Genomic DNA, 13,692 nt, shown 5'->3' on the forward strand with positions numbered 1-13,692 from the left:
TACATACATAACATACCATACATAACATACATACATACATACCATACCATACATAACATACCATACATAATACATACATACATACATAACATACATACATAACATACCATACATAACATACCATACATACATACCATACATACATAACATACCATACCATACATACATAATACATACATAACATACATACATAACATACCATACATAACATACCATACATAACATACCATACATAACATACCATACATAACATACCATACATAACATACCATACATAACATACCATACATAACATACCATACATACATAACATACCATACATACATAACATACCATACATACCATACATAACATACATACATAACATACCATACATAACATACCATACATAACATACCATACATAACATACCATACATAACATACCATACATAACATACCATACATAACATACCATACATAACATACCATACATAACATACATACACACATACATACATACATACCATACATACCGAGAGTGGGTAGAAGAAATCTGCTATCCACAAATCTATTTTCAAAGAGTATACGTACAGTGAGGCTGGGTAGGAGCTTCATGGTCGACTGAAGGTCTTTGTCTGACAGGAATTTATCTGGACCCAAGTCAACCTGTGCAACAACAAAACCACATAAACTTAACACATACTTTACCAGCCAAAAAAACTCCAGGTGATATAGGAACACAATACAGGCTAGAATTACTTTAGAACTATAAAATGCAAATACCAAAACGACAATTGTCTGTCGCTAGCAAGTGAAAACCAGTCAGCGCCTGGCCCAAGAATAGTTGTACCTGCAGTATAAAACAGGTTTTGATTCTACCTCTCTGTACCTTCGCATTGTAAAGCAGCTATAAGATGACAATGAAGTTCTAAAATAATTGATTAAAAAGTACCAACAGTAACAGTAAACAGCAGACTTACCCAACTCAACACTTGGCGTTCTTTGGGTTGTTCTTTGTTTTTGATTAAGAAATATTTCTTCCGTATCCTCCACCCTGAAAGATGATAAAAACATTTTAATATCACATTTGAGTCACAATGGTGAGTTCATGGTCAACAGAGTTGGTGCATAACCAATCAATTTAGAGGGAAAAGGGGGGATACTTAGTTGTACAACTGAATGCATTCAACTGAAATGTGTGTTCTGCATTTAACCCAACCCCTCTGAATCAGAGAGGGGCGGGGCTGCCTTAAATCGACATCCAATGTCTTCGGGCGACCGGGGATTTAGTCCACTTAATTATGAAATCAATTCACCTCGCTTTATTTACAAAAGCACTTTGAGGATATCCGAGTTTTTATGAAAAAAAAAACACTTCAAGGTGTTCCGTCCATACTAATAATAAGCATCAGGTGTGTCACTCCCATGTTAGAGCAGTAACATGACATTGACCTGTCCCTTAATATTCCTCCTGGAGCAACGGAGACGAGAAAACGACAGTCACGACATCCACGGAGACGACAGATTATATTATTATATTTCCTGACATTTTTATAAATCACTCCTGTTATAAGAACACTGAGGCTGTTTAGAATCTTTAAAAATCACTACAATGTTATTATACAGCCCTAATAGGATATTTAGCGCTTTATTATCATATTACAGCCTTATTATAATAGAATAATCAGGCTGTAATGACAGCATTATAATCAGGCTGTAATGACAGCACTATAATCAGGCTGTAATGACAGCACTATAATCAGGCTGTAATGACAGCACTATAATCAGGCTGTAATGACAGCACTATAATCAGGCTGTAATGACAGCATTATAATCAGGCTGTAATGACAGCATTATAATCAGGCTGTAATGACAGCATTATAATCAGGCTGTAATGACAGACTTATAATCAGGCTGTAATGACAGACTTATAATCAGGCTGTAATGACAGCATTATAATCAGGCTGTAATGACAGCATTATAATCAGGCTGTAATGACAGCATTATAATCAGGCTGTAATGACAGCATTATAATCAGGCTGTAATGACAGCATTATAATCAGGCTGTAATGACAGCATTATAATCAGGCTGTAATGACAGACTTATAATCAGGCTGTAATGACAGACTTATAATCAGGCTGTAATGACAGACTTATAATCAGGCTGTAATGACAGCATTATAATCAGGCTGTAATGACAGCATTATAATCAGGCTGTAATGACAGCATTATAATCAGGCTGTAATGACAGCATTATAATCAGGCTGTAATGACAGCATTATAATCAGGCTGTAATGACAGCATTATAATCAGGCTGTAATGACAGCATTATAATCAGGCTGTAATGACAGCATTATAATCAGGCTGTAATGACAGCATTATAATCAGGCTGTAATGACAGACATAGCATTATAATCAGGCTGTAATGACAGACATGGCATTATAATCAGGCTGTAATGACAGACATGGCATTATAATCAGGCTGTAATGACAGACATGGCATTATAATCAGGCTGTAATGACAGACATAACATTTTAATTAGGCTGTAATAACATGTTAACATGCCTGATTATAATGCTGTCATGTTATTACAGCCATATTATAATGCTATTATGTCTTTTTATACGGCTCAATTATCAATTTGTTTTGTTTTTGTAAACCAATCTATGATGATAAATAATGTGTCATACAGCCTTATTATAATGCTATCTTGTCTGTATTATTACGTTATTACAACGTTACTTATTGCTGCTACTTTCATTGACTTGACCAAAGCTTTTGATACGGTAGACCATTCCATTCTTGTGAGCCAGTTAAGGAGTATTGGTATCTCTGAGGGGTCTTTGGCCTGGTTTGCTAACTACCTCTCTCAAAGAGTGCAGTGTATAAAGTCATAAAATCTGCTGTCTCAGCCACTGCCTCTCAGCAAGGGAGTACCCCAAGGCTCGATCCTAGGCCCCACGCTCATCTCAATTTACATCAACAAAGCTCAGGAAGTAGGAATCTCGCTCATCCATTTACATGCAGATAATACAGTCTCATACTCGAGTGGCTAGATGTTCTTTACCATTCGGCCATCAGATTTGTTACTAATGCTCCTTATAGGACGCATCAATATACTCTCTGTAAACTGGTCATCTCTCTATACCAATCGCAAGACCCACTGGTTGATTCTTATTTATAAAACCCTCTTAGGTCTCACTCGCACCTATCTGAGATATCTACTGCAGCCCTCATCCTCCACCCGTTCTGCCAGTCACATTCTGTTAAAGATCCCCAAAGCACACACATTCCTGGGTCGCTCGTCTATTCAGTTCACTGCAGCTAGCGACTGGAACGAGCTGCAACAAACACTCAAACTGGACAGTTTTATCTCAATCTCTTCATTCAATGACTCAATCATGGACACTCTTACTGACAGTTGTGGCTGCTTTGCCTGATGCATTGTTGTCTCTACCTTCTTGACCTTTGTGCTGTTTTTTGTGCCCAATAATGTTTTGTACCATGTGGTGTTGCTACCATGTCGTCATGTGGTGTTGCTACCATGCTGTGTTGTCATGTGGTGTTGCTACCATGCTGTGTTGTCATGTGGTGTTGCTACCATGCTGTGTTGTCATGTGGTGTTGCTACCATGCTGTGTTGTCATGTGGTGTTGCTACCATGCTGTGTTGTCATGTGGTGTTGCTACCATGCTGTGTTGTCATGTGGTGTTGCTACCATGCTGTGTTGTCATGTGTGTGTTGCTACCATGCTGTGTTGTCATGTGGTGTTGCTGTTGCTGTGTTGTCATGTTGTGTTGCTACCATGCTGTGTATGTCATGTGGTGTTGCTACCATGCTGTTGTTGTCATGTAGTGTTGTGTTGCTACCTTTATGCTGTGTTTGTCATGTGGTGTTGCTACCTTTATGCTGTGTTGTCATGTGTTTCTGCTATGTATGCTGTGTTGTCATGTGGTGTTGCTGCTCATGTACTGTGTTGTCTCTCGTCGTGATGTGTTGTGTTGTCTCTCTTTATGATGTGTTGTGTTGTCTCTCTTTATGATGTGTTGTGTTGTCTCTCTTATGTAGTGTTGTGTTGTCTCTCTTTATGTAGTGTTGTGTTGTCTCTCTTTATGTAGTGTTGTCTTATGTCTCTCTTTATGTAGTGTTGTGTCGTCTCTCTTTATGTAGTGTTGTGTTGTCTCTCTTTATGTAGTGTTGTGTTGTCTCTCTTTATGTAGTGTTGTGTTGTCTCTCTTTATGTAGTGTTGTGTTGTCTTAGGTCTCTTTTAGTGTTGTGTTGTCTCTCTTTATGTAGTGTTGTGTTGTCTCTCTTTATGTAGTGTTGTGTTGTCTTAGGTCTTTTTATGTAGTGTTGTCTCTCTTTATGTAGTGTTGTGTTGTCTCTTTATGGTCTCTCTTTTATGTAGTGTTGTGTTGTCTCTCTTTATGTAGTGTTGTGTTGTCTCTCTTTATGTAGTGTTGTGTCGTCTCTCTTTATGTAGTGTTGTGTTGTCTCTCTTTATGTAGTGTTGTGTTGTCTCTCTTTATGTAGTGTGTGTTGTCTCTCTTTATGTAGTGTTGTGTTGTCTCTCTTTATGTAGTGTTGTGTTGTCTCTCTTTATGTAGTGTTGTCTCTCTTTATGTAGTGTTGTGTTGTCTCTTTTTATGTAGTGTTGTGTTGTCTCTCTTTGTAGTGTTGTGTTGTCTCTCTTTATGTAGTGTTGTGTTGTCTCTCTTTATGTAGTGTTGTGTTGTCTCTCTTTATGTAGTGTTGTGTTGTCTCTCTTTATGTAGTGTTGTGTTGTCTCTCTTTATGTAGTGTTGTGTTGTCTCTCTTTATGTAGTGTTGTGTTGTCTCTCTTTATGTAGTGTTGTGTTGTCTCTCTTTATGTAGTGTTGTGTTGTCTCTCTTTATGTAGTGTTGTGTTGTGTTGTCTCTCTTTATGTAGTGTAGTGTTGTCTCTCTTTATGTAGTGTTGTGTTATCTCTCTTTATGTAGTGTTGTGTTGTCTCTCTTTATGTAGTGTTGTGTTGTCTCTCTTTATGTAGTGTTGTGTTGTCTCTCTGTAGTGTTGTGTTGTCTCTCTTTATGTAGTGTTGTGTTGTCTCTCTTTATGTAGTGTTGTGTTGTCTCTCTTTATGTAGTGTTGTGTTGTCTCTCTTTATGTAGTGTTGTGTTGTCTCTCTTTATGTAGTGTTGTGTTGTCTCTCTTTATGTAATGTTGTGTTGTCTCTCTTTATGTAGTGTTGTGTTGTCTCTCTTTGTGTTGTCTCTCTTTATGTAGTGTTGTGTTGTCTTAGGTCTTTATGTAGTGTTGTGTTGTCTCTCTTTATGTAGTGTTGTGTTGTCTCTCTTTATGTAGTGTTGTGTTGTCTCTCTTTATGTAGTGTTGTGTTGTCTCTCTTTATGTAGTGTTGTGTTGTCTCTCTTTATGTAGTGTTGTGTTGTCTCTCTTTATGTAGTGTTGTGTTGTCTCTCTTTATGTAGTGTTGTGTTGTCTCTCTTTATGTAGTGTTGTGTTGTCTCTCTTTATGTAGTGTTGTGTTGTCTCTCTTTATGTAGTGTTGTGTTGTCTCTCTTTATGTAGTGTTGTGTTGTCTCTCTTTATGTAGTGTTGTGTTGTCTCTCTTTATGTAGTGTTGTGTTGTCTCTCTTTATGTAGTGTTGTGTTGTCTCTCTTTATGTAGTGTTGTGTTGTCTCTCTTTATGTAGTGTTGTGTTGTCTCTCTTTATGTAGTGTTGTGTTGTCTCTCTTTATGTAGTGTTGTGTTGTCTCTCTTTATGTAGTGTTGTGTTGTCTCTCTTTATGTAGTGTTGTGTTGTCTCTCTTTATGTAGTGTTGTGTTGTCTCTCTTTATGTAGTGTTGTGTTGTCTCTCTTTATGTAGTGTTGTGTTGTGTTGTCTCTCTTTATGTAGTGTTGTGTTGTCTCTCTTTATGTAGTGTTGTGTTGTCTCTCTTTATGTAGTGTTGTGTTGTCTCTCGTCGTGATGTGTTGTGTTGTCTCTCGTCGTGATGTGTTGTGTTGTCTCTCTTTATGTAGTGTTGTGTTGTCTCTCTTTATGTAGTGTTGTGTTGTCTCTCTTTATGTAGTGTTGTGTTGTCTCTCTTTATGTAGTGTTGTGTTGTCTCTCTTTATGTAGTGTTGTGTTGTCTCTCTTTATGTAGTGTTGTGTTGTCTCTCTTTATGTAGTGTTGTGTTGTCTCTATGTAGTGTTGTGTTGTCTCTATGTAGTGTTGTGTTGTCTCTATGTAGTGTTGTGTTGTCTCTATGTAGTGTTGTGTTGTCTCTATGTAGTGTTGTGTTGTCTCTCTTTATGTAGTGTTGTGTTGTCTCTTTATGTAGTGTTGTGTTGTCTCTCTTTATGTAGTGTTGTGTTGTCTCTCTTTATGTAGTGTTGTGTTGTCTTAGGTCTCTTTATGTAGTGTTGTGGTGTCTTTGGTCTCTCTTTATGTAGTGTTGTGTTGTCTCTCTTTATGTAGTGTTGTGTTGTCTTAGGTCTCTTTATGTAGTGTTGTGGTGTCTTTGGTCTCTCTTTATGTAGTGTTGTGTTGTCTCTCGTCGTGATGTGTTGTGTTGTCTCTAGTGTTGTGTTGTCTCTCGTCGTGATGTGTGTTTTGTCCTATATTTAAATGTGCATGCAAGTCCCCGTCTCCTCAGGAGGCCTTTTTTCCAGTTTGGTTATCTGTCTTTGTAAATAAGAATAAATGTTCTTAACTGACTTGCCTAGTTAAATAAAAGATTAAATAAAATCCTTAAAACTTACCAATGTCTTTCAGAGGCTCCACCACTTCCCACTTAGGATCCGACCTGAAGAACATGGATACCTGCTGTAAGGCGATTTCTGTCAAGGAGGAGGAGACGAGGGTCAGTGTGACAACCTTCCATATCAACAACAATTACCCAATTTATCAACTCAAAATATACCACTACCCTTCAAAAGTTTGGGGTCACTTAGAAATGTCCATGTTTTTGAAAGAAAAGCAAAACATTTTTTTTTTTTGTCCATTTAAAATAACATCAAATTGATCAGAAATACAGTGTAATGTTGTGTGACATTGTTAATGTTGTAAATGACTTTTGTAGCTGGAAACGGCTGATTTTTTAATGGAATATCTACATAGGCGTACAGACCATTATTAACAGCAACCATCACGCCTGTGTTGCAATGGCACGTCGTGTTAGCTCAGCCTCTCTGAAAGTACGGGTCTCTGACCTGTTGATAGTGGGTCGCGACGTGTCAGTGTAATTATTTCATTAATTACTGGAATTGATTTGGCCAAGTGCATCTGCGCTCTCTGTGCATCTGCGCTCTCTGTTCAGTGCGCCGTCTGCTCAAGCAGCTCTCTGCTCAGTTTGGCAGCTGTGTGAATGGGAGAGGGAGATGCCCGTGTGCTCAGCGGTTAACCAGGTCGTTTTTTTCTTGGAAGCTCACTCCGCGACACACGATGCAGCGCTGTCGTTCAACAGTAGATTGATGATGTGCTGTCCGTCACTGACTTGTCGCTCCCACTCGCCATCACTCACCGCTGTCATCAAATGGACTCATGCAACGCCACAAATTCTGACTGAGCTCAATTGTTTTGAAACGCATACTCAGCGATTAGTTTCTCTCTCCTTCAAAAAACAAACTTTTAAGGAGGAGCGCCCACAATGTGTTTTGTGCTTAGTAATGAGTCTCGAATAACGAACAAATGTAATAAAACGACACGTCCCGATCAAACGTCCACGGCATGACGGTAAACCCAGGAAGTTCTTTCAGAACAGGGCAGAAGGCTTCGGGAAACAGGGCTTCGGGAAACAGGGCTTCGGGAAACAGGGATTCGGGAAACAGGGCTTCGGGAAACAGGGCTTCGGGAAACAGGGCTTCGGGAAACAGGGCTTCGGGAAACAGGGCTTCGACAGTGGAAAAGTCAGTCAGCTATCAAGGAATTGTCATCATTTTATAACAGGTGATGATTTGGGGCGACAGGGTTAGAGAGTTGGACTAGTAACCGCAAGGTTGCAAGTTCAAATCCCCGAGCTGACAAGATACAAATCTGTCATTCTGCCCCTGAACAACACAGTTAACCCACTGTTCCTAGGCTGTCATTGAAAATAAGAATTTGTTCTTAACTGACTTGCCTGGTTAAATAAAAGGTAAAATAAAATATAAAAAAAATAAGCAGAAATAAGGGAGTACTAACTAACTCTCATAGTACTTAGTAGATGTGAGTTTCTCTTTCGAACAATCCCATGGCCTTGTACACAGCTAATAGCTAACGTTAGCCAAAGCAAGCCAGCTACTGATAGTGTAACCATAGTAACAGTACAGATGAAACATGATCAGGCCCACTGTACATCTGTACTGTAGAAAGTATTGTTGAAAACTAGTCTAGGTTGGAACTGTTGCTGTTAAAATACAATAATAATAGTTATTCTTAGTTGGAATAAACTGATTGAAGCAAGATGCTTTTTTGAGGTAAACCCACTCTCACAGTTCTGGGTTGTTCCATCTACAACAGGAAGTGGTCTCCTGCCTGACTGAGAACCCACTCTCACAGTTCTGGGTTGTTCCATCTACAACATGAAGTGGTCTCCTGCCTGACTGAGAACCCACTCTCACAGTTCTGGATTGTTCCATCTACAACAGGAAGTGGTCTCCTGCCTGACTGAGAAAGCAGCAGATGTTCTGGTTGTTCCATTTACAACAGGAAGTGGTCCCTGCTGTTCTCAGAACCCACTCTGACAGTTCTTTTAAACCATCTACAGACAGAAACAGTTCTCAAGGCTGAGAACCCACTCTCACAGTTCTGGGTTGTTCCAAAACAGGAAGTGGTCTCCAGAACAGAACCCATGCTCTCACAGTTCTGTGTGTTTTCAACAGGTTGTGGTCTGTGTGATGGGATCAACTCACAGTTTATTTGTTCCAATGAAAATGATTTCTCCTGTATTTTAACAGTTCTGGGTTGTTCCATCTAAACAGATGGTCTCCTGTAAGACTTAAATGTTTTTAATGTTCCAATAAACATGAATAGATATTTAACTTGTTATTTGTTTTTGTCTCTGCATTTGTTTTCCATACAGGCAATGAAATGTACAGATATGTATAGTTGTATATTTTCACAGTTCTGGGTCCCATCTAAAACAGAAAGTTCTCATTTGGGTCCCAGGCTGAACAGTTCTGGGTTGTTCCACCCCAGGAAGTGGTCTCCTGCTAACTGAGAACCCACGGTACAAAGTTCAAAGTTGTTCCATCTACAAATGAAGTTTTGTTATGACTGAGAACCCAAACACAGTTCTGTTCTAATTAACAACAGGAAGTGGTCTCCTGGCCTTCTTTACCCACTAGTTGAGTTCTGGATTGTTCCATCAGCATTTGTGGTCTCCTGCCTGACTGAGAACCCAAAACACAGTTCTGGGTTGTTCATCTACATACAGGAAGTGGTCTCTTCTGACTGAGAACCCACTCGTCAGTTCTGGATTGTTCCATCTACAAATGAAGTGGTCTTTCCTGACTGAGAAAGTTAGCAGAAACTGAAAAGTTTCGCACAACTCTGTTCTCAACTCCATGCTTTAAACAGAACAGACAGAAACAGTCTCTAAGGCTGAATAGAACCTCAGTGTTACAAATGTCAAAAACAGAGCCCAGAACAGACATGCTATCATTAGGACTGTGTGTTTTCTGGTTGACGTCTGTGTGATGGGATCAATCAGTTTATTCCAGTTCAGAATGAAAATGATTTATTGTATTTTAACAGCAACAGTTACAACCTAAACAGATATGTAAGACTTAAATGTTTTTAATGGGGGGGGGGGGAAATAAACATGAATAGATATTTAACGTCATTGTTATTTGTTTTGTCTATATTGCATTTTTTTATTTTTATTGGCCAGAAATGAGATATGTATAGCTTTTATTTTGCTCACTTTGCCTAGGAAAACCAGCATTTCTCATTTGGGTCCCAGGCTGAAAAGGTTTAGAACCCCTGGTGTTTTTAACACGGACAAAGGCAAATTGATCATTAGAAAACCGTATGTCCAAAACCACATTTTGTTCTTCTGACACACTGTATCACACCCATGCTAGACACTGCCCATCAAACCCTTTCAACCCATGTTAGACCGCCCACCAAACCCTTAACCCATATTATAATAAACCAAACCCTGTATGTCAACACCACATTTTCCTAACTGACACACTGTATCACACCCATGCTAGACACACCCACCAAACCCTGTATCACACCCATGCTAGACACGCCCATCACACCCACCAAACCCTGTATCACACCCATGCTAGACACACCCACCAAACCCTGTATCACACCCATGTTAGACACACCCACCAAACCCTGTATCACACCCATGCTAGACACACCCACCAAACCCTGTATCACACCCATGCTAGACACACCCACCAAACCCTGTATCACACCCATGCTAGACACACCCACCAAACCCTGTATCACACCCATGCTAGACACACCCACCAAACCCTGTATCACACCAATGCTAGACACGCCCCTCAACCCTAAGAGTTCACACACCTGTGTAGTTGGCAGAGTAGTTGTTGGTGTCGAGGAACTTCTTGACCAGTTGGCAGGTGGCTAGGATGTGATGCTGAGTAATAAAGTCTAAGTAGACCTGTAGTCCTCTCTGTCTCTCTGCTATGAACTCCCTGTCCATGTTACCTAGCAACTTCTTAGGTGGTAGAGGCAGGCTGACGCCAGAGACCTGGGGGACGAGGTTGGATAGAGGGATGGGGGGGTAGGAAAAGGGAGAGAAAGCGAGAGAGAATGAGGAGGAGAGAGCGAGAGAGAATGAGGAGGACAGCGAGAGGGGAGAGAGAGAATGAGTGGGAGAGAGAACGAGAGAGAATGAGATAGATAAAGAGATAAAGAACGAGTTGACACATAGGAATGTAGGGTTCACAGAATGGATAATGGTCAGGAAATGAGCTGGTAAAACCTCAGCAGAAACCTCAGCTTCCTTTTAACGACGGCTTCTCAAAAATGTGTAATGACCACCGAAGAATACTCAGTATGAACACATCGCCTTCATAAAAACACAAAGTTTGCTTCCCAAATGGCACCCCATTCCCATAGGGTGCTGGTCCAAAGTAGTGAGCTATGTAGGGAATAGGGTGCTGGTCCAAAGTAGTGAGCTATGTAGGGAATAGGGTGCCATTTTGGACCCAGACAGATGTGGTGTGGGAAAAGGCACTTGTGACCTCTTTGTACCGGTGGAAGTCAAGCCGCACTTACCAACAAACTGCTATTCAGCATATCAAAGTCGCTGTATCGCTTTATGACCTGCAACAACAAGAAACAGGTTGAATTGTGGGAAGAATAAAACAACCAAAAGGATTCTTTGAGGTTGAGAGAGAGCTCAGTTAAAAAAGAAAAAAAGGTGAAAATAGATTTCTAATCTTATTTACAGTACAACATGAAAATATGTTGAAGAACAAAAAGTCTAATTGAGGCAGATAGTTTGAGGTTTAAAGTAGGCAAAAAAAAAAAAAAAAGATTCTTATTTACCTGCCAACTGTTTTCTGTACACACACCCCTTTGTACTCGAATGATGTATTCCTGGACAGGAAATGAAAAAGGGACAGGAAATGATTATTTTTGTGGTATGATTTATCAAAGCTATTCGTCTCATATGTAGAGCCTAGATTATATATATATACACACACACACAGTTTAAATCAGAAGTATACATACACTTTAGCCAAATACATTTCAACTCAGTTTTTCACCATTCCTGACATTTAACCCTAGTAAAAATTCTCTGTCTTAGGTTAGTTAGGATCACCACTTTATTTTAAGAATGTGAAATGTCAGAATAATAGTAGAGAGAATAAGTTATTTCAGCTTTTATATCTTTCATCACATTGCCAGCGGGTCAGAAGTTTACATACACTCAATTAGTATTTGGTAGCATTGCCTTTAAAATGGTTAGACAGGGGTCAAATGTTTTGGGTAGCCTTCCACAAGCGTCCCACAATGAGTTGGGTGAATTTTGGCACATTTCTCTTGACAAAGCTGGTGTAACTGAGTCAGGTTTGTAGGCCTCCTGACAGAGCTGGTGTAACTGAGTCAGGTTTGTAGGCCTCCTTGCTCACACACGCTTTGTGATGGTCACTCCAATACCTTGACTTTGTTGTCCTTAAGCCATTTTGCCACAACTTTGGAAGTATGCTTGGGGTCATTGTCCATTTGGAAGACCCATTTGTGACCAAGCTTTATATTCCTGACTGATGTCTTGAGATGTTGCTTCAATATATCCACCTAATTTTCCTTTCTCATGAGGCCATCTATTTTGTAAAGTGCACCAGTCCCTTCTGCAGCAAAGCACCCCCACAACATGACGCTGCCACCCCGGTGCTTCACAGTTGGGATGATGTTCTTCGGCTTGCAAGCCTCCCCCTTTATACTCCAAACATATGATCATTATGATCATATTGTGATTATGGCCAAACAGTTCTATTTTTATTTAATCAGACCAAAGTACATTTCTCCAAAAAGTATGTGCAGTTGTAAACTGTAGTCTGGCTTTTTTATGGCGGTTTTGGAACAGTGGCTTCTTCCTTGCTAAGCGGCCTTTCAGGTTATGTCGATACAGGACTCGTTTTACTGTGGATATAGATAGTTTTGTACCTGTTTCCTTCAGCATCTTCACAAGGTTCGCTGCTGTTGTTCTGGGATTGATTTGCACTTTTCGCACCAAAGTACGTTCATCTCTAGGAGACAGAAATGTCAGAGCTCCTTCCTGAGCGGTATGACGGCTGCGTGGTCCCATGGTGTTTATACTTGGGTACTATTGTTTGTACAGATGAAAGTGGTACCTTCAGGCATTTGGAAATTGCTCCCAAGGATGAATCAGACTTGTGGAGGTCTGCAATTTATTTTCTGAGGTCTTGGCGGATTTATTTTGATTTTCCCATGATTCCAAGCAAAGAGGCACTGAGTTTGAAGGTAGGCCTTGAAATACATCCACAGGTACAACTCCAATTGACTCAAATTATGTATGTAAACCTCTGACCCACTGGAATTGAGATACAGTGAATTATAATGGAAATAATCTGACTGTAAACAATTGTTGGAAAAATTATTTGTGTCATGCACAAAGTAGATGTCCTAACCAACTTGCCAAAACTATAGTTTGTTAACAAGACATTTGTGGAGTGGTTGAAAAACAGGTTTTAATGACTCCAACCTAAGTGTATGTAAACTTGCGACTTCAACTGTATATACACATACACACAGAGCTCCAACAGTACTGGGACAGTGAAACACGTTGTTGTTTTGACTCTGTACGCCAGCACAAATCTCACACCCCCAGGACATGCTAACCTCTCACCATTAAAATAACAGGGGAGGTTAGCATTTTATATCATACCCCCAAGACATGCTAACCTCTCACCATTAAAATAACGGGAGGTTAGCATTTTATATCATACCCACAAGACATGCTAACCTCTAACCATTACAATAACGGGAGGTTAGCATTTTATATCATACCCCCAAGACATGCTATCCTCTCACCATTACAATAACAGGGGAGGTTAGCATTTTATATCATACCCCAAAGACATGCTAACCTCTCACCATTACAATAACGGGAGGTTAGCATTTTATATCATACCCCCAAGACATGCTAACCTCTCACCATTAAAATAACGGGAGGTTAGCATTTTATATCATACCCACAAGACATGCTAACCTCTAACCATTACAATAACGG

The 13,692-nt window shown here is 39.8% G+C and overlaps 1 protein-coding gene across 6 annotated transcripts in view; it reads right to left on the reverse strand.

The window, feature by feature from the left end:
• The window catches only part of pxk (PX domain containing serine/threonine kinase), a 65,643-nt gene that overhangs the window by 45,808 nt on the left and 6,143 nt on the right, over window positions 1-13,692 (reverse strand). For all 6 annotated transcript variants that reach the window (XM_052474345.1, XM_052474343.1, XM_052474342.1 and 3 more), the window contains 6 exons: window positions 11,484-11,534; window positions 11,211-11,258; window positions 10,494-10,680; window positions 6,731-6,808; window positions 962-1,035; window positions 573-647 (listed from right to left, as the gene is read on the reverse strand). In XM_052474345.1, coding sequence (XP_052330305.1) covers window positions 573-647; window positions 962-1,035; window positions 6,731-6,808; window positions 10,494-10,680; window positions 11,211-11,258; window positions 11,484-11,534 — 513 coding nt within the window. The remainder of the gene's footprint in view (window positions 1-572; window positions 648-961; window positions 1,036-6,730; window positions 6,809-10,493; window positions 10,681-11,210; window positions 11,259-11,483; window positions 11,535-13,692) is intronic.

The sequence above is a fragment of the Oncorhynchus keta genome, chromosome 21 (genome assembly GCF_023373465.1).
Source record: "Oncorhynchus keta strain PuntledgeMale-10-30-2019 chromosome 21, Oket_V2, whole genome shotgun sequence".
Classification (NCBI taxonomy): Eukaryota; Metazoa; Chordata; class Actinopteri; order Salmoniformes; family Salmonidae; genus Oncorhynchus; species Oncorhynchus keta.